Raw genomic sequence first — 21,319 nt, 5'->3', positions numbered from 1 at the left:
TAGTAATGTGCCCTATCCTAGTGCCCATCTTGTAGTAATGTGCCCATCGATGTCCCCATCCTGTAGTAATGTCCCCATGCTGGTCCCCTATCTTGTAGCAATGCGCCCCTGCTAGGCCTCTTCTTTTAGTACTATGCTCATTCTTGTCCCTATCACGCCACATGCCTGCGGACAACAAGAAGCAGCCTCGGACCGCATGTTTGAGACCCCTGTTCTTATCTTATATGTCATCCCGTGAGGCTCCAGGGTCGTACATTAATATAGAGGCTGAGGTGGAAATATACAGCTCAAGGACGGACACGGAGCTCAGGACAGAGCATATACTGTATTTGAGGTGATTTCTCATGGGAGCATCGGGCAATGACCTGGATACTACAAGACTTGTTTTCTTCTGATCCCTCTTTTCTCTGGCATCCCCCCCCTTCCCCATATCTGCAGAATTCAACACAAGGCTTTGTTCATTTTGGCATCCATCGTACATTCAGTCACGTTTCACATATGTCCTGTAAAACTGACGAGCACTGCGGTGGGATCTGGCGGACCCTGTATGAAGTCAGCGGGGTTTGCTGTTAGTCAGATCTGGTGTGGATATACTACTCTATAATGACACTTAATCCAGGGGAGATGCCATAAATGTCTGCAACGGGACGGAAACCTAGGAAATCCACACACAGAAAATCCCGGTTAATTAGTCTGGAGAGGAGCTGATAAACTGAAAGATCCGATAGTAACTCTGACAGAATGAAAGCAAAAGCCACCGAGAAGTGAAGGTGACCTCATGCGGGAGCTGCCGGGGACTTTCCTCTGTTGTCATCGCTGATTTCCAGCTCTCTGAGTTGTCCACAAACTTATGTCGGCATCACTACTTGACCGGGTGACGCAATATGTCACCGGCATAGTGACGGACCGTGGAAGATCAGCCGTGGACCCGCGAGGGGTTTATATACCTAAATGGACTAAAAACAACTATTAAGATACCGTATTTTTCAGATTATAAGATGCACTTTTCCTTCCAAAAATTTGGGAGAAAAATGAGGGGTGCATCTTAAAATCCAAATGTAGCTTATGGGGGGGGTGTGGGGGAGCGAGGTCACAGGAGACAGAGGCAATACTGTGCCAGGGCTGTGGGCACTGCTCTGTGCGGTGGCAATTGAGACTCTGTGCCGCGGGCAGTGAGCCATGGGCCATTCTGAAGATGTCGGCGGTGAGGGCTTCAAATCATGGTGCCCAGAGTCGGCTTGTGCTCTGATGTAGTTCTCGGCTTAAGCTCTCATCTGTGCACACGCCTGCGGTCCATTTACATCCCAGCAACGGATTAAAGGAAAATAGCAGCCGGAGGTGACACGTGGTTAGATGAGATCTCAGTTTGTCATTGAGCCGATAATTCAATCTGCGCATGCGCCGACTTCCGGCTGCCATTTCTTTGAAGCCCGCACCGCCGACATCTTCAGAATGGCCCGCAGTGAGCACAGAGCAGCGCCGGCCGCTCCAGCACAGCGCCGCATTGAGCATCTGGGTCCCCATTATCGCCATACTCCAGCCCCGCCCCTGCCTCCTGTGACCCCGCTCCACCGCTGCTGCCCCCCCTCCCTGGTAACACACCACCGGATTATAAAACGGACCCCAAATTTCTTTTTTTTTACCTTTTTTTTCCTCTAATTTTGGGGTGTGTCTTATAAAACTAAAAGTACGGTACCTGTGTGGTTTTTGGTTTATTTTTTTTGTTTTGTTCATTTTTATGGCACAATCCATTGAAAATATAAAAGGCTAGGTTCACACTTCCGTTGTTTTAAGTCCGTCAGCAATGGATCAGGGTACTTTCACACTTGCGTTGTTTTCCTTCCGTTACAATCCGCCCTTTTGGAAAACAGCGGAATAACGGATTCCGCTGTTTCCCATAGACTTGTATGGGTGACGGATTGTACCAAAAGGACCTGCGTTGCTTCCGCTGGGCGACGCTCCGTTGCTTCCGCCCAGCGGGAGGAACGCAGCATGTAACGTTGTTTTGAGCAGCGGAATCCTCTGGATTTCACTGCGCATGCTCTTTTTTTTTTTTTTTTTTAAATCACAAACTTTATTTTGGCTCGCGGGGGCCGAACGTTCAGCTGAGCGCCCGCCCGCCGGCAAGTGACAGCGCTCAGCTGAGCGACCGGTGGTAGGCTGCAGGGAGCGATCAGCTGATCACCCGGCAGCCGGCTACTGGGAGCGATCAGCTGATCACTCGGCGGCCGGCTACTGGGAGGATCAGCTGATCGTTCACAATAGTCTACCGCCGGTAAAACTGTTAAAAAAAAAAATCAAAACGGATTCCGTTGTTTTGCAGCATCCGTTGCATCCGTTGTGCCACTATATGCAACACATCCGTTGCATCCGTTACACAACGCAATGCAACGGATACCGTTCAAAGCAAGTGTGAAAGTAGCCTCAGTCGTTTTTAAGTTGTCAACGGATGTCTTTTTCACAGGATTCCTTTCACAGGAATCCTGTGAAAAAACTGATCCGTTGCATCCGCTGTGCGTCTGTTTTTTGACGGATCAGCCATGATCCGTTTGTGTTTGGGACAGCCCAGTGGATGTGCCAAACCTGCTGGGCATGCTCAGTAGAGCATAACGGAATCCAGCACCATAGACATACATTACAAGCGTGATGGACTGCGGCGGATTCCTGCGTGGTGCATCAATTTTAACGGCCAGAAAAACGTTACATTCTGCGTTGCTCCCCGCCCAGCGGTCAGTCAAAAAACAACGGACCGCGACGCAGCGGACGCAACACAGGGTCATCAGTCGCAATCCGCCACTAATGCAAGTCTATGGGACACAACGGAATCCGCTAAACGGATTCCGTTGTTTACCATAGCAGCGGATTAAGATTGATACCTTTTAGCGGAAATGTGAACCTAGCCAAAATAACACAGACCCCCCCCTATGTTTCATTCATCGACAGCAATTGGATAAGAGTGAGGATGTGAAATGCTGAGTATATTAGAAGCTGAGTAACCATTCCCTCTCTCATTGCTCCTCCAGGAAGTCATGGACGACCAGTGCAGTCACCTCTATGAGCAGCTGGTCATCTTATTCCACAGCCATGGATGTGCCGAGTGCAAGGAAGAGGGCAGCGTCCTCCAGTACAGCGCCATACCCACCTGTCACAGCGTGGACGTCGTACTCAGCCATATGAAGTATTGCCAGGCTGGCATGTCTTGTCAGAGTAAGAACATGTCCAACACCCTTTACCCCGTCACCCAACATCGGCAGGTTATATCCAGGATACGGTTTCCCCTACTTCTGGGAGTTTCTGAGGAGGGCTCATGTCAGACGATCAGATTCGCGTGTTTACTTCAGAGACGTTGCCCCTTCTTCTAGATCTGATTCTAAGAACTTTTTTACTTTCCTTTTTTCATTAGTTCCTGGTTGTTCTTTTGCTCGAGTTATTGTGTCCCATGTGAAGACTTGCAAAAGGCAAATGTGCCCCGTGGTCCGGAACTTCAGCGAGGATCGCAAGCAAAGGGTCAGGGTAAGAGAAACGTGAAGTGTGAACCCGTCGCTACAAAAACACGATCGCGTCCCCACAACCCAAGTGCATTCACATACTCCTTATTTATGAATATGCCATAAACCTAGCCTACCCGCACGCAACCTCAGATCCTCACAAGATCTCCTTCTCTACTCCTCTCTTATCTCCTCTTCCCACAATCGCATACAAGATTTCTCCCGTGCCTCCCCCATACTCTGGAATGCTCTACCTCAGCATATCAGACTCCCCTACCGTGGAAAGCTTCAAGAGGAACCTCAAGACCCACCTCTTCCAACAAGCCTACAATAGCCCTCAGTCCAGTAGACCACTGCGCAACCAGCTCTGTCCTCACCTATTGTACCATCACCCATTCCCTGTAGACTGTGAGCCCTCGCGGGCAGGGTCCTCTCTCCTCCTGTACCAGTCTGTTTTGTACTGTTAATGATTGTTGTACATATACCCTCCTTCACTGTAAAGCGCCATGGAATAAATGGCACTATAAAAATTGATAATAATAACGTGTGATTAGTGCCGTTCTGACCTCCGAATGCTAGAACGATGGCTGTGTTCTCATTCCTGATGGGAGCAGTGGGATCGCAACGGTCAATCCACCAACTGGTATAAAGTTTAATTGTAGGTAATCCGCTTCTTCATCTCACGACCAATTTATTAATGACTTAGTGTTTCCTATTGCGTAGGTGCACTTACAAGCAGCGGTGGTGACGTTCTTCGAGTCTTTGGAAACCCCTTGCAAAATACTTTTCAAGCAGCTCATACTCATTTTTCGCAACCACCAATGTGAAATGTGCAAGACAAAACATTGCAAGGTCGGAGTGCCCTCCTGCCACAGCGTGGACGCCGAGCTCAGCCACATGAAGTACTGCATGGCCGGGATGTCCTGCCGATGTGAGTGCGCCACGGATGGCCTATTATTTCATAACACTCTGGAAGCACAATTACCTTTTGGGGGGGGGGTTGCCACTTCAGGGGTCCGTACTTCAAGATGCATTTTATCAATTAGCTACATTTACGTGAACAAAGCAGATGAATGTAGGTCAAAAATCTACAGTCGTGGCCACAATTTTATTTTTGAACTTATATAAAAATACAGACTGCAAATGTACTGAAAAACAGAGGAAAAAAAGCCAAGCGCAGTAAAATGGTGAAAAAAACACATCCGCCATTTTTATTTTTTTGTTTGTTTTGTTTTTACAACGTTCATTGTGTATTAAAAGTCACTTGATAACACGATTATCCAGGTCAGTGCGATTACAGCGATACGAAACCTATAAGGTTTTTTCTTAATATTATTTTAGTGGTGACAAAAAGTCTGAAGTTAAAGAAAACAAATTTGATTAGTGAGACCTGAGAGTGAGATACTTTTTTTTTTTTACTTTTCTATCTTGAGTTTTGTGAGGTCTTTTTTTGTGTGTTGAGGGGCGCACTGACTTTTTTATATTCTGTTTTTGAGTACATTCAATGTTTTGCTTGTTTACCGTATTTATTTTTTTATTATTATTTATTTTTTGCAAAAGTGCCGGGGCCAATAAAAAGTCAATTCCTTTTTTTTTTCCGCTTTGCGGTATTTATTCTGATTTCACTTTGATCAGACTTTTTAAATATTTCTTAATGTCGATGTGGAAAAGGGGTTAGTTTTGAAATTTTCATTATATTTTAAAGATTATTAATATAATATATCTATATATATATATATAATATATCTATATATAATATATACATCTATAATATATCTCTATATATCTATATATATAGATATATATAAATCTATATATATATATTATAGTTATGTGGAACCGTATAGAAAAAAGTCCAGCGGCACACTATATCTCCAGTAAAAAAAACCATTGTTTTTTTTTATTAAATTAAGTGGTGCATATTAAAAAGGCAGTGAAGGAACCGGGTGCAGTATCCTTCATGGACGACGGCCGTTTCGCATTAAGCATGCTTCTACGAGTCAGACTCGTGGAAGCTTGTTTAACGCGAAACGGCCATCGTCCGTAAGGGATCCTGCACTGCCTTTTTAATATGCACCGCTTAATTTAATAAAAAAGAAAAGTTTTTTTACCGTAGATTTGGCGTGCCGCTGGTCTTTTTTTGTATGTGGTTCCACACACCTACAGCTATCCTGTTTCATCAGCGAGCACCCAGGACCGGAGCTTACTAAGGAAATACTGCTTCTAATCCACTCCTCTCCAGGATTGTAAACAGGTCGTACCGCGGTGGTGCAGAACCACATCTTTTTTTTGCATATATTATAGTTATTGAATTTGTTATTTAAGCCCCTCCCCTGGCATGTGAGCGTATGATTACTTTCACTATATATTGCAATACAGCTGTAGTGCACAGTATATAGAAAAAAATCATGGTATCCTGTAGTCTGGCCACAGGCCGGTCTTCACAGGAGTACTGATTTGGCTGACACAGGGGCCATCAGCCCTTTAAAGGGAACCTGTCACCAGGTTTTTCCCTTAGCTGCAGCCACCATCAGTGAGCCCTTATATACAGTATCCTAGAATACTATATATAAAAACCCAGGCCGCTCTGTATAACATAAAAAACACCTTTATAATACTCACCTAGGCGGCGGTCCGGTTCTTGCTGCTCTCGGTCCAGCGCCTCCTCCATCTTCTGCCTCCTGCCTAGCCCCGTGTGCATGACACATCCTGCGTCATTCATACAGAGGCCGCCATTGGGCTCCTGCGCTTGCGCACTTTGATCTGCCCTGCTGAGGACAGAGCACAGTACTGTAGTACACATGTGCGGGCGGTCTTTGACCTCTCCCCGTCCCTGCGTATTACAGTACTGTGCTCTGTCCTCAGCCGGGCAGATCAAGGAGCTCAATGGCGGCCTTTGTATGAATGATGCAGGACACATCATGCACATGGGGCTGGGCAGGAGGCAGAAGATGGAGGAGGTGCTGGACGAAGAATAGTGACATCCATCGAATCGGACTGGACCGCCCACTAGGTGAGTGTTATAAAGATGTTTTTTTACTTTATACAAGAGCCCAGGTTGCTATGCATAAAGTATTCTGGAATGCTTTATATAAACGTTCATTGGTTCTGGCTGCAACTTATAAGGGAAAAACCTGGTGATAGGTTCCCTTTAAAAAGAGTTATCAGCAGCGATTGGAGCTCAGCTCCGGTCGTTGCTGTTGTAAGTTTTTGCCGGTCATCTAACACAGCTCCTGTGCCGGCTCCATCCTAAGTGCATGTAAACTTATGATAAGTGTGTGTGATTGACAGTTCCCGGATGTGCAGCCTCTCGATCAATCATTTCTCATTGGAAGATTTGCAGACAGGAGGATTGCCTGGTGGTGTGGCGCCTGAGGAAGGATCGCAAGCCAGTGAAGGTTTGATCATACAATCACTTGTTGGCAGTTTTGAGATCATCCAATTTTTATTGTGTCCGTGTTTATAAATCCGGGTTGTGTTTATGTAGAAGATGGGTATGACGGTGTCTTCTAGAAGCAGCGTTTGTAATAATTACCAATACAACCTGACGAAGGAGGAGGACACGGAGGGCAGCCATGATGAGGGAGGGCAGCCATGAGGAGGGAGGGCCGCCATGAGGAGGGAAGGCCGCCATGAGGAGGGAGGGCCGCCATGAGGAGGGAGGGCAGCCATGAGGAAGGAGGGCAGCCATGAGGAGGGAGGGCAGCCATGAGGAGGGAGGGAAGCCATGAGGAGGAAGTGCAGCCATGAGGAGGGAGGGCCGCCATGAGGAGGGAGGGCCGCCATGAGGAGGGAGGGCAGCCATGAGGAGGGAGGGCCGCCATGAGGAGGGAGGGCCGCCATGAGGAGGGAGGGCAGCCATGAGGCAGGAGGGCCGCCATGAGGAGGGAGGGCAGCCATGAGGAGGGAGGGCCGCCATGAGGAGGGAGGGCCGCCATGAGGAGGGAGGGCAGCCATGAGGAAAGAGGGCAGCCATGAGGAGGGAGGGAAGCCATGAGGAGGAAGTGCAGCCATGAGGAGGGAAGGCAGCCATGAGGAGGGTGGGCAGCCATGAGGAGGGAGGGAAGCCATGAGGAGGAAGTGCAGCCATGAGGAGGGAGGGCAGCCATGAGGAGGGAGGGCCGCCATGAGGAGGGAGGGCCGCCATGAGGAGGGGGGGCCGCCATGAGGAGGGGGGGCCGCCATGAGGCGGGAGGGCCGCCATGAGGAGGGAGGGCCGCCATGAGGAGGGAGGGCCGCCATGAGGAGGGAGGGCCGCCATGAGGAGGGAGGGCAGCCATGAGGAGGGAGGGCAGCCATGAGGAGGGACATGAGGAGGGAGGGCCGCCATGAGGAGGGAGGGCAGCCATAAGGAGGGAGGGCAGCCATGAGGAGGGAGGGCCGCCATGAGGAGGGAGGGCAGCCATGAGGAGGAAGGGCAGCCATGAGGAGGGAGGGCAGCCATGAGGAGGGAGGGCAGCCATGAGGAGGGAGGGCAGCCATGAGGAGGGAGGGAAGCCATGAGGAGGGAGGGCCGCCATGAGGAGGGACATGAGGAGGGAGGGCAGCCATGAGGAGGGAGGGCCGCCATGAGGAGGGAGGGCCGCCATGAGGAGGGAGGGCCGCCATGAGGAGGGAGGGCAGCCATGAGGAGGGAGGGCAGCCATGAGGAGGGAGGGCCGCCATGAGGAGGGAGGGCCGCCATGAGGAGGGAGGGCAGCCATGAGGAGGGAGGGCCCGCGGTTTGTGGTGACGTCAGATAAAGGGGATTACAGAGAGTTACACAGGGGAGAACATGGTGCAATAATCACCTCTGGGGAGGACGGGCAGGAGGGATATGCTATCTAAGTAGGTGATCCATTTGATCATAAGGTTTACTGGACAATTCGGGGAAAAAATGACAAGTAAAGTGAAACTGTGAAGAAAAAAATGCAATTCCACAGCTAAATTTTTGGGTTTAGTTTTTCCGGAGTTCCTTCTGCAGTTAAGAATATGATTGTCCAGGTCAGTATGATTACAGCGATACCAAACTAAGCGGTGGTAAAAATAATTAGCTTTACAAAACTCGTAACATTAAAATACCTGGAGCGGCCGGCGCTGGATCCATGGGAGTGACAGCACATGACTGTACCCAATCTCGTTACTTTTAACTTTATGCCCTCCATTAAGTTTTTGGTACAGCTGAACAACCCCTTCATGTTATTTTTTTTATATATATATGTATATATATATATATATATATATATATATATATACAGTGCTGGCTAAAAGTATTGGCACCCCTGCAATTCTGTCAGAGAATACTCAGTTTCTTCCTGAAAATTATTGCAATCACAAATTCGTTGGCATTATTATCTTCATTTAATTTGTCTTCAATGAAAAAAAATAAAAAAAATATGTCAAAAAGCCAAATTGGATATAATTCCACACCAAACATAAAAAAGGGGATGGACAAAAGTATTGGCACTGTTTGAAAAATCCTGTTCTGCTTCTGTAATTTGTGTAGTACCAGCCACTGTAACTTACCTGTGGCACCTAACAGGTGCTGGCAATAATAAATCACACTTGCAGCAGGTGACATGGAGTAAAGTTGCCTCAGCCTCTGTCCTGTGTCCTTGTGTGCACCACATTGAGCACGGAGAAAAGAAAGAAGACCAAAGAACTGTCTGAGGACTTGAGACTCCAAATTGTGAGGAAGCATGAGCAATCTCAAGGCTACAAGTCCATCTCCAAAGACCTGACAGTTCCTGTGTCTACGGTGCGCAGTGTCATCAAGAAGTGTAAAGCCCATGGCACTGTGGTAACCTCCCTAGATGTGGAAGGAAAAGAAAAATTGACGAGAGATTTCAACACAAGATTGTGCGGATGGTGGATAAAGAACCTCGACTAACATCCAAACAAGTTCAAGCTGCCCTGCAGTCCGAGGGTACAACAGTGTCAACCCGTACTATCCGTGGGCATCTGAATGAAAAGGGAGTGTATGGTAGGATACCCAGGAAGACCCCACTTTTTACCCCGAGACAAAAAAGTCAGGCTTTTGCCAAAACTTACCTGAGAAATCCTAAAACGTTTTGGAAGAATGTTCTCTGGTCAGATGAGACAAAAGTAGAGCTTTTTGGGAAAAGCCGTCAACATAGAGTTTACAGGAAAAAAAAAAGAGGCATTCAAAGAAAAGATCACAGTCCCTACAGTCAAACATGGCGGAGGTTCCCTGATGTTTTGGGGTTGCTTTGCTGCCTCTGGCACTGGACTGCTTGACCGTGTGCATGGCATTATGAAGTCTGAAGACTACCAACACATTTTGCAGCATAATGTAGGGCCCAGTGTGAGAAAGCTGGGTCTCCCTCAGAGGTCATGGGTCTTCCAGCAGGACAATGACCCAAAACACACTTCAAAAAGCACTAGAAAATGGTTTGAGAGAAAGCACTGGAGACTACTAAAGTGGCCAGCAATGAGTCCAGACCTGAACCCCATAGAAGACCTGTGGAGAGATCTCACAATGGCAGTTTGGAGAAGGCACCCTTCACATCTCAGGGACCTGGAGCACTTTGCCAAAGAAGAATGGTCTAAAATTCCAGCAGAGCATTGTAAGAAACTCATTGATGGTGACCGGAAGCGGTTGTGCGCAGTTATTGTGGCTAAAGGTTGTGCAACCAAGTATTAGGCTAAGGGTGCCAATACTTTTGTCTGGCCCATTTTTGGAGTTTTGTGTGAAATGATCAATGATTTGATTTTTGTATCATTCTCTTTTGTGTTTTTTCATTGCAAGCAAAATAAATGAAGATAATACCAAATAATTTGTGATTGCAATCATTTTCAGGAAGAAACTGAGGATTATCTGACAGAATTGCAGGGGTGCCAGCACTGTGTGTGTATATGTGTGTGTACACAGTGCTGGCCAAAAGTATTGGCACCCCTGCAATTCTGTCAGCTAATACTCAGTTTCTTGAAAATTATTGCAATATGTATGTGTATATATATATATATATATATATATATATATATATATATATATATAAAATGTATATTATGTTCCTATTTTGGGTGCAATAGTATTGTTTTTTTGTCATCCCTCACAGAAGAAGCTGCGTCTGGATCTCTTATTTCCATTTTCGTTGCGTTACGGTAGGGAGGTGACTAAGTATTACCGGCAGTCTCTGTTTGTGATGTTTCACGCCTGGAACTGCATCAATCGTCAGACGTCCACGGGAAAATTCGACTGCGACCTCCGTCGGTGCCAAACAATGCAGTTCGTTCTCCAACACGTGGAGTCTTGTGAGGATGGATCGCGCTGCAAGTGTAAGATGCTGACAACAAGCGCTCTGTTAAAGGGGTTGTACGTAGAGATGAGCAAACCCGAGGTTCGGTGTTCATACTGAGCACAGACTTTACAAAAAAAAAAACAGAGTTCGGAGATCTGGTGCTTTACGTATGCAAAACACTCATGCTGTGCTCGGGTACGCTCGGTGCTCAGCCCAATGCGAGCCGCTTACAGTGTTTGGACGGCTCACATTGGGGTAACAACAGCGTGATGGGAAAAAAAAACTACCCCTGGAAGAGATCTGTTTATGGCGGCTGCATGTGGTCAGGGACCCGAACTGCCCAATTAGTGACTTCCATTGGTGTTCAGTTTAAGTCCGGCACCCAAACCGAACTTTATCCAACGTACAGCGAACCCGAACCTCCAGTCGTTCGCTCATATCTAGTTGAAAGACTTTTACCCCCATGATGTGTAACCGTGTGTTGTATGTTTCAGTTCCGATGTGTTGCAAGACCAGATTCCTCTTCATACATTACATGAGCTGCTTGCTGTACGACTGTGAGATATGCTGGCCTCTGAGGAGCGAGATAATGCAGCTGGGTACGTCATATTGTTGCCTGGGATTAAGAGACAATCTGTCCAGTAATCTGGGCAGCCACTGTATTTGCCGATAAGTCCTGGTTACCGTTCAGCCCAGACATCCAGGGATCATGGTCAGAAGTACGGACTCCGATGAGCGGACCGGTCACGGCTCTCCTGTTCCAAACGCAACAGCCTCCAAAGCCACATATGGGGCAGTTCAGGTCAGAAGACCCGCAGCCGATCTAGTCTTCTTGGTCCATACTTCTGACTGTGGTACATTAGTACTTAAAATTGTCACATAAATATCAGGCATCAAAAGATCCTCTCACATGAGAGATTACCAGATTTTTGTATGTCGGGCCACCATCCTCGATACAGTCTCAGGCCTGAGCCTGTGTCATTTCCGGTAGAAAATGGCTGTGTCACACAGCCGGCATCGGGCTCTCACAGCAGCGGGTAGAGCTGAACTCCTCTCACTGCTGTTAGCCAGCAATCAATCTCGGAGAGCCGGTCCCCCAGAAAGACGATCATAGCATGCCACCATGGATTGCCATGGCCTACTGAAGACCTCATGATGGCGCGGTTATAAAGACCAGATTGTGGCCGGTGTTCATAAACCATGATTTTTACTATATATTGCTAAACTAAAAGTGAAAAGTAAAAAAAAAATTACTGTGTTTTTCGTTTTATAAGAGGCACTGGATTATAAGACGCACCCAAAATTTAGAGGAAAAAAAATATATATGGAGTCCATCTTATAATCTGGTGGTGGAGCGGGGTCATAGGAGACATTTGGCGGTGTGGAGTAGGACGATGGTGCGGTAGGTGTCCTGGATGTTTGCTGCAAGCATTGTGAGGCAGGAACATCTTCAAAGATATGGCACCCATAGTCACCGTGTGCGCTTACTGACGAGCCGAGAAGTCATAGGCACATGTGTCACCTCCAGAAACCATTTTCCCTAAGTCCGCTGCTGGGAGATCAATGGGCCGGAGGCGGCGCGTGCGCAGATGAGGTGTTGAGACGAGAGCTCCATCTGCACATGCGTCACCTCCAGGCACCATTTTCCGTAAGTCCGCTGCTGGGAGATCAATGGGCCGGAGGCGGCGCGTGCGCAGATGAGGTGTTGAGACGAGAGCTCCATCTGCACATGCGTCACCTCCAGGCACCATTTTCCGTAAGTCCGCTGCTGGGAGATCAATGGGCCGGAGGCGGTGTGTGCGCAGATGAGGTGTTGAGACGAGAGCTCCATCTGCGCACGCGCCTCCTCCAGGCACCATTTCCCTTAAGTCCGCTGCTGGGAGATCAAGGAGCCGGAGGCGGCGCGTGCGCAGATGAGGTATTGAGACGAGAGCTTCATCTGCACATGCACCGACTTTAGGTGCCGTTATTTGAAGCCCGCACTGCCGACATTTTCAGGATGGCCCCTGTCACACCACCCGCAGCATTCCCCCTGCCTCCTATGACTATTCTCCACCACCTCCCCGTAAGCTACATTTGGCTTATAAGACGCACCCCTCATTTTCCTCCAAAATTTTTGGGAAGAAAAGTGTGTCTTATAATCCAAAAACTACGTTTTTTTTTATTAAAAATTTGAATCCCTTTCTCTTCCCCCACTAGAAGAAAAAAAAAATACTAATATGTTGCATCTACACATCTATAAACGTCCAATTTCTCAAAACATATAATTATCACCCCGAACTGTAAACACAATAATGAGTTTTTTTGAGTGGCAGCAAAAACAAAAAGCGCAATTATGAAAAGGTCTCGTAAAGCCCAGAATAATATCAATAAAAACACCAGCTCTGCACCCAAATAATCAACCCTCACAGAGCTGCATCGACAGGAAAATAACGTTTCGGCTCTCAGAAAATGGCAACACAATTGAAACGTTTATTTATTTTATTTTTTTTTTTTTATAAATTTCCCACTTTTTTTACTATTTTTTCACAACAATGAAATCCCCGAAAAACCATAGTGTATTATATTGGAATCAGAATTTCTTTGTCGCTCCATTGGGAGACCCAGACAGTTGGGTGTATAGCTATGCCTCCGGAGGCCACACAAAGTATTACACTAAAAGTGTAACGCCCCTCCCCTTCTGCCTATACACCCCCCGTGCTCACGGGCTCCTCAGGTTTTATGCTTTGTGCGAAGGAGGCAGACATCCACGCATAGCTCCACAGCTTAGTCAGCAGCAGCTGCTGACTAGGTCGGATGGAAGAAAAGAGGGCCCATAACAGGGCCCCCAGCATGCTCCCTTCTCACCCCACTTTGTCGGCGGTGCTGTTAAGGTTGAGGTACCCATTGCGGGTACACAGGCAGGAGCCACATGCTGTTTTCCTTCCCCATCCCTTAATGGGCTCTGGGTGAAGTGGGATCCGGATCGGTCTCCAGGCACTGGGACCGTGCTCCCTCCGCAGCCTCTGGGATTCTGCAGGATAGGAGCTGGGTATCGTCAGGGACAAGGCCCTGCTACTATGAGGTACTCTGTGTCCCCGTGGGGACCGCGCATGGAGCGCTGGTGCCATACACATTACAGCACTGCTGGGTGTGTTAGTGCGCCGGGGACTACCGCGCATGGAGCGCTTGTGCCATACACATTGCAGCACTGCTGGGTGTGTTAGTGCGCCAGGGACTACCGCGCATGGAGCGCTTGTGCCATACACATTGCAGCACTGCTGGGTGTGTTAGTGCGCCGGGGACTACCGCGCGACCGCGCTCATTGCCGGCCGCGCTTATAACTTTAGTCCCCGGCTTCTGCGGCCTAGTGTCGTATATTCCCGCCCACAGGCCTGCCAGTCAGGGGAAGGGCGGGACGCTGCACAGATCGTCAGCGCTGAGGGCTGGAGCATACATTAGTATCCTCCTCACTCAGTACACTGGGGCACTGGATTCCCGCACTTTTCTTGGGCACGCCCACGGTTCCCTCCTCCCCACAGAACGCCGGCAGCCATTCCAGTCAGCGATTCAGACGCTAGAGAGGAGAGACAACACAGGGAGACCCAGGCAGGGAATCTGGTGATCACACAACCGCTCTGAGCGGTCGGTAAGCAGCACCTGTGGTGCAGGCCCCACTGAGTACCGAAGTGTATATATATATATATATATATATATATAGGTATACATTTGCACTGTGCGGTCGCTCTATTGTTTTTTGGCTATATACCCTCCTGTTGTTCTCAGAGGAGACAACATGTCATCAAAAGGCAAGGGTGCCAAAGCACAGGAGTACTTTGCAACCTGTACCTCATGTAAAGCTGTACTACCGGCAGGTTCCACTGACCCTCATTGTGTGCAATGCTCGGCCCCTGTGGCACTTGCTCAGCCGGAGCCTCTGCTACTGGTGGCCCAGGTGGAACCACCTGCTACCACTGTCCAGGTGACAGGGACGGAGTTTGCAGCCTTTGCTGACAAACTGTCTGAGAATATGGACAAATGGTCTGCTAAAATACTGGAAGCATTGCAGTACAGACCGGTGATCCAGGCCCCGGGCACTGTCCAATCCTTGACCCCTGGTCCCCCTCAATTGGAACAGCAATGTGCCCCTGGGGTAACCCATAGGTCCCAGGGTGAGGTCTCTGACATGGACCGCAGTCCCAGGCCGCCCAAGCGGGGTCGCTGGGAAATTCCCTCCACTTCATCACACTGTTCAGGGTCCCAGCAGGAGAACTCTCTGGAGGATGAAGCGGAGGTATCAGATCAGGATTCTGATCCTGAAGCCGCTCTCAACCTAGATACACCTGAAGGTGACGCAGTAGTGAATGATCTTATAGCGACCATCAATCAGGTGTTGGATATTTCTCCCCCAGCTCCTCCAATTGAGGAGTCTGCTTCTCAGGAGAAATTCCGTTTCAGGTTTCCCAAGCGTACATTAAATATGTTTCTGGATCACTCTGACTTCAGAGAGGCAATTCAGAAAAATCGAGACTGTCCAGACAAGCGTTTTTCCAAGCGCCTTAAGGACACACGTTATCCCTTCCCCCCCAAGGTTGTCAAGGGCTGGACTCAGTGTCCTAAGGTGGATCCTCCAATCTCCAGACTGGCGGCTACATCCATAGTTGCAGTGGAAGATGGGGCTTCACTCAAAGATGCCACTGACAGACAGATGGAACTATGGTTGAAATCCATCTATGAAGCTATCGGCGCGTCTTTTGCTCCAGCATTCGCAGCCGTATGGGCACTCCAAGCTATCTCAGCTTGTCAGGCGCAGATCAATGCACTAACACGTACATCTGCCCCGCAAGTGGTGTCCTTAACCACTCAGGCGTCGGCGTTTGCATCCTACGCCATTAATGCTATCCTGGACTCGGCGAGCCGTACGGCGGTGGCATCCGCCAATTCGGTGGTACTCCGCAGGGCCATGTGGCTACGTGAATGGAAGGCAGACTCTGCTTCCAAAAAGTTTTTAACCGGTTTGCCATTGTCTGGCGACCGCTTGTTTGGTGAGCGATTGGATGAAATCATTAAACAATCCAAGGGAAAGGATTCATCCTTACCCCAGTCCAAACCAAACAGACCTCAACCACGGAAGGTACAATCGAGGTTTCGGTCCTTTCGGGCCGCGGGCAGGTCTCAATTCTCCTCGTCCAAAAGGCCTCAGAAAGATCAGAGGAACTCCGATGCATGGCGGTCTAAGTCACGTCCTAAAAAGACCGCCGGAGGAACCGCTCCCAAAGCGGCCTCCTCATGACTTTCGGCCTCCTCAAACCGCATCCTCGGTCGGTGGCAGGCTCTCCCGCTTTTGCGACGCCTGGCTGCCACAAGTAAAAGACCGATGGGTGAGAGACATTCTTTCTCAAGGTTACAGGATAGAGTTCAGCTCTCGTCCTCCGTCCCGATTCTTCAGAACATCTCCACCCCCCGACAGAGCCGAGGCTCTTCTGCAGGCGGTGTGCACTCTGAAGGCGGAAGGAGTGGTGATCCCTGTTCCTCTTCAGCAACGGGGTCACGGTTTTTACTCCAACTTGTTCGTGGTGCCAAAAAAGGACGGATCCTTCCGTCCCGTTCTGGACCTAAAACTGCTCAACAAGCATGTGAAAACCAGGCGGTTCCGGATGGAATCGCTCCGCTCCGTTATCGCCTCAATGTCCCAAGGAGATTTCCTGGCATCAATAGACATCAAAGATGCTTATCTCCACGTACCGATTGCACCAGAGCATCAGCGCTTCCTGCGTTTCGCCATAGGGGACGAACACCTTCAGTTCGTGGCACTGCCTTTTGGCCTGGCGACAGCCCCACGGGTCTTCACCAAGGTCATGGCAACAATGGTGGCAATCCTACACTCTCAGGGACACTCGGTGATCCCTTACTTAGACGATCTGCTTGTCAAGGCGCCCTCTCAAGGGGCATGCCAACACAGCCTGAACATTGCTCTGGAAACTCTCCAGAGTTTCGGGTGGATCATCAATTTCCCAAAGTCAAATCTGACACCGGCCCAATCACTGACATATCTTGGCATGGAGTTTCATACTCTCTCAGCGATAGTGAAGCTTCCGCTGAACAAACAGCATTCACTACAGACAGGGGTGCAATCTCTCCTTCACGGTCAGTCACACCCCCTGAGGCGCCTCATGCACTTCATAGGGAAGATGGTGGCAGCAATGGAGGCAGTTCCTTTTGCGCAGTTTCATCTACGCCCACTTCAATGGGACATTCTTCGCAAATGGGACAGGAAGTCGACGTCCCTCGACAGGAACGTCTCCCTTTCTCGGGCAGCCAAAGCTTCCCTTCAGTGGTGGCTTCTCCCCACTTCTCTGTCGAAGGGTAAATCCTTCCTGCCCCCATCCTGGGCAGTGGTCACGACGGACGCGAGCCTGTCAGGGTGGGGAGCGGTCTTTCTCCACCACAGGGCTCAGGGTACTTGGACTCAGACAGAGTTCTCCCTTCAGATCAATGTTCTGGAGATAAGGGCAGTGTATCTTGCCCTAAAGGCGTTCCAGCCGTGGCTGGAAGGCAAACAGATCCGAATTCAGTCGGACAACTCAACAGCGGTGGCATACATCAACCACCAAGGCGGGACACGCAGTCGGCAAGCCTCCCAGGAAGTCCGGCGGATTCTGCTGTGGGTGGAAGCCACAGCCTCCACCATCTCCGCAGTTCACATCCCGGGCGTAGAAAACTGGGAAGCAGACTTTCTCAGTCGCCAGGGCATGGACGCAGGGGAATGGTCCCTTCACCCGGACGTGTTTCAGGAGATCTGTTGCCGCTGGGGCAGGCCGGACGTCGACCTAATGGCGTCCCGGCACAACAACAAGGTCCCGACATTCATGGCACGGTCCCAAGATCACAGAGCTCTGGTGGCAGACGCCTTAGTTCAGGATTGGTCGCAGTTTCAACTCCCTTATGTGTTTCCTCCTCTGGCACTGTTGCCCAGAGTGTTACGCAAGATCAGGGCCGACTGCCGCCGCGCCATCCTCGTCGCTCCAGACTGGCCGAGGAGGTCGTGGTACCCGGATCTGTGGCATCTCACGGTCGGCCAACCGTGGGCACTACCAGACCGACCAGACTTGCTGTCTCAAGGGCCGTTTTTCCATCTGAATTCTGCGGCCCTAAACCTGACTGTGTGGCCATTGAGTCCTGGATCCTAGCGTCTTCAGGATTATCTCAAGAGGTCATTGCCACTATGAGACAGGCTAGGAAACCAACGTCCGCCAAGATCTACCACAGGACATGGAAAATATTCCTGTCGTGGTGCTCTGCTCAGGGTTTTTCTCCCTGGCCATTTACCTTGCCCACTTTTCTGTCCTTCCTTCAATCTGGATTGGAAAAGGGTTTGTCGCTCGGCTCCCTTAAGGGACAAGTCTCTGCGCTCTCTGTGTTTTTTCAGAAGCGCCTAGCCAGACTTCCACAGGTACGCACGTTCCTGCAGGGGGTTTGTCACATCGTCCCTCCTTACAAGCGTCCGTTAGAACCCTGGGATCTGAACAGGGTGCTGATGGTTCTTCAGAAACCACCGTTCGAGCCAATGAGGGATATTTCTCTCTCACGCCTTTCGCAGAAAGTGGTTTTCCTAGTAGCAGTCACTTCACTTCGGAGAGTGTCTGAGCTAGCAGCGTTGTCGTGCAAAGCCCCTTTCCTGGTGTTTCACCAGGACAAGGTGGTTCTGCGTCCGGTTCCGGAATTTCTCCCTAAGGTGGTATCCCCTTTTCATCTCAATCAGGATATCTCCTTACCCTCTTTTTGTCCTCATCCAGTTCACCAATGTGAAAAGGATTTGCACTTGTTAGATCTGGTGAGAGCACTCAGATTCTACATTTCTCGTACGGCGCCCCTGCGCCGCTCGGATGCACTCTTTGTCCTTGTCGCTGGCCAGCGTAAAGGGACACAAGCTTCTAAATCAACCCTGGCTCGGTGGATCAAGGAACCAATTCTCGAAGCTTATCGTTCCTCGGGGCTTCCGGTTCCCTCAGGGCTGAAGGCCCATTCTACCAGGGCCGTGGGAGCGTCCTGGGCCTTGCGGCACCAGGCTACGGCTCAGCAGGTGTGTCAGGCAGCTACCTGGTCGAGCCTGCACACTTTCACGAAACACTATCAGGTGCATACCTATGCTTCGGCAGATGCCAGCCTAGGTAGGAGAGTCCTTCAGGCGGCGGTTGCCCACCTGTAGGACGGAGCAGTTTACGGCTCTATTATGAGGTATTATTTACCCACCCAGGGACTGCTTTTGGACGTCCCAATTGTCTGGGTCTCCCAATGGAGCGACAAAGAAGAAGGGAATTTTGTTTACTTACCGTAAATTCCTTTTCTTCTAGCTCCAATTGGGAGACCCAGCACCCGCCCCTGTTTTTTGTGTACACATGTTGTTCATGTTGAATGGTTTCAGTTCTCCGATATTCCTTCGGATTGAATTTACTTTAAACCAATTTATAATTTTTTCCTCCTTCTTGCTTTTGCACCAAAACTGAGGAGCCCGTGAGCACGGGGGGTGTATAGGCAGAAGGGGAGGGGCGTTACACTTTTAGTGTAATACTTTGTGTGGCCTCCGGAGGCATAGCTATACACCCAATTGTCTGGGTCTCCCAATTGGAGCTAGAAGAAAAGGAATTTACGGTAAGTAAACAAAATTCCCTTCTTCTCCCCACCTCCCACCCGTTTCAGTACATTTTACGACAGACTTCATTCAAAATAGCAATTTGTCCCGCAAAAAAAAAAAATGGTGATACGATAAGAAGGACGGGTGGGGGAATGTTCAGGGTTTTGGAAGAAGGGGAGGACAATAAAGAAAAATTGGAAACGTGCCCTGTTGGGAAAGGGTGGAAAATGTAAAAGTCATTTAGAGGGGTTGTCCTACTGATGTTGCAGGTGGGATGACCGAGCTCCTGACCACCCGCTCTCCGTGGAGGCTTTGGGAGGATTTTCCCTCGGCTGACATTTTGAACCCAAACAAGTAAGTGGAAGAGATTAATGTGAAGCGTTATCCACGTCTCCGCCGCACACAACCTCCACGACTCGGTGACGTTTTCTCGTCCTCTTTAATCCCACAGCGAAAGGCCTCCGTGGTTTTCTTCACACGTCTACAAATGGATCCGGACACAAGACGAACCCCTGATCGGCCCTCCCTTGTTCCAGAGAAGAGAGGAGGCGTAGAGGCAGTGACCGGGGTCTCATTTTCATAATCTACCTGTAAAGTTTCACATCTTTGTTTTCATTGTTGCGGTTTTTTTTGGAATTTCTTTGTGAAGTAATTAAAATCTGTTCTGTAGTGTTGGTCTGCCTCACTCATGACTCGCCTTTTAACCCATTAGCGACTAAGGATGTACTTGGTCGCCTACCTCCGGTTACCGCGGACTCCGGCGGCAAGCCCGTAATATTCCCTGCTTATATCTGCTGATCTGATCAGTAGAGATGTGTGGCTAACAGGCGTGGGTGGAGAGATCCACCCACGCCTGTTAACCCCTCAGACCACGCTGTCAAACACAGAGTGCGATTTAAAGGTCTGCGGCAGGGGCCGCATCATCCTCCACCACCATTGGCGCCCCGTGACGCAATAACGGGGCGCCAATGTGTTGTCATGGTAGTGCGAGATCGGCTGATGACCCCTAACGCCACCATGACTCACTTCATGTGAGAGCCGACAGAGATGTCAACACTCACAGGAGATGAGCATTTCTGCTGATCAGAGCGATGCTGCTCTGATCAGCAGAAATGCACAGGCAAATGGACTGTGCAGTTATAAAGTCCCCTAGAGGGACTAACAGAATGTAGGAAAAATGTTAAAAAAAAATCCTAAAAGTTCAAATCAGCCCCCTTTCATCAGATTGAAAATAAAAGTTAGGCTATGTGCACACATTGCTTTTTTGTGTGCAGATTTTCTGGACATAAAGCATGTTATCGGAGGGAAAAAAGCAGCTGAAAAAAACGTGCATTTTTTTATCGCGGTTGCGTGTTTTTTTTCCATACTGTATTTTGCTTTCATTTTTAGTCATGGCCATCGTGGGGGGTTTCAGGCACTGTACCCCATGATCGCCGCCGGGTCTCATTGCCAGGAGTGGTGCCTGCACCGCTCCTGGCAGTTTAACCCCCTGAATGCTACTATCAATGCGATTGCACCATTTAGGAGGCAGGGAGAGGGATCGCTTACCTCTCCTTGGCAATCGAGTCCCTGTAATGCGATCACCGGGACCCGATTGCAACCATGGGTCGTCCCCATCACGGCAACTGGTTACTGAGCTACAGAGAGCCTCACAGACCATCCTGTATGCATTTTGTGTGAGGTGAACTGTACAGATATAATACACTGTAGTGATGAAGCACTGTAGTGGATTATAAAAACGAAAAAAAAAAGAAAGAATTAGCCTCCTGGGACTTGCTGTTCGCTAGTACGGGCTGTGTATCGGGTAACCATCATGGCGAGGTAGGAATTTCCGTACCCAGAGCGCTGACGTCAAAGGCAAGAGCGCTGTCTTTGGGTAGCGGCTGACGGGAAGTTCCTGCCTCGTCGCGATGCTTGCCGATACACATCCTGGAGCGGCGAACTACAAGAACCATGAGGCCAGCGACAGAACGGAA

The 21,319-nt window shown here is 49.3% G+C and overlaps 1 protein-coding gene across 3 annotated transcripts in view; it reads left to right on the top strand.

Moving 5' to 3' along the window:
• LOC142246475 (uncharacterized) overlaps window positions 1–20,012 on the top strand; it is a 44,035-nt gene extending 24,023 nt beyond the window's left edge. For all 3 annotated transcript variants that reach the window (XM_075319535.1, XM_075319536.1, XM_075319537.1), the window contains exons 3-10: window positions 3,024–3,207; window positions 3,404–3,513; window positions 4,212–4,419; window positions 6,780–6,886; window positions 10,547–10,766; window positions 11,224–11,328; window positions 19,613–19,697; window positions 19,795–20,012. In XM_075319535.1, the coding sequence (XP_075175650.1) occupies window positions 3,030–3,207; window positions 3,404–3,513; window positions 4,212–4,419; window positions 6,780–6,886; window positions 10,547–10,766; window positions 11,224–11,328; window positions 19,613–19,697; window positions 19,795–19,897 (1,116 nt within the window). In that variant the 5' untranslated portion in view covers window positions 3,024–3,029 and the 3' untranslated portion in view covers window positions 19,898–20,012. The remainder of the gene's footprint in view (window positions 1–3,023; window positions 3,208–3,403; window positions 3,514–4,211; window positions 4,420–6,779; window positions 6,887–10,546; window positions 10,767–11,223; window positions 11,329–19,612; window positions 19,698–19,794) is intronic.
• Window positions 20,013–21,319: the final 1,307 nt, after the last annotated feature.

The sequence above is a fragment of the Anomaloglossus baeobatrachus genome, chromosome 7, assembly GCF_048569485.1.
Source record: "Anomaloglossus baeobatrachus isolate aAnoBae1 chromosome 7, aAnoBae1.hap1, whole genome shotgun sequence".
Lineage (NCBI taxonomy): Eukaryota > Metazoa > Chordata > Amphibia > Anura > Aromobatidae > Anomaloglossus > Anomaloglossus baeobatrachus.
This window is presented reverse-complemented; position numbering and strand designations above follow the sequence as displayed.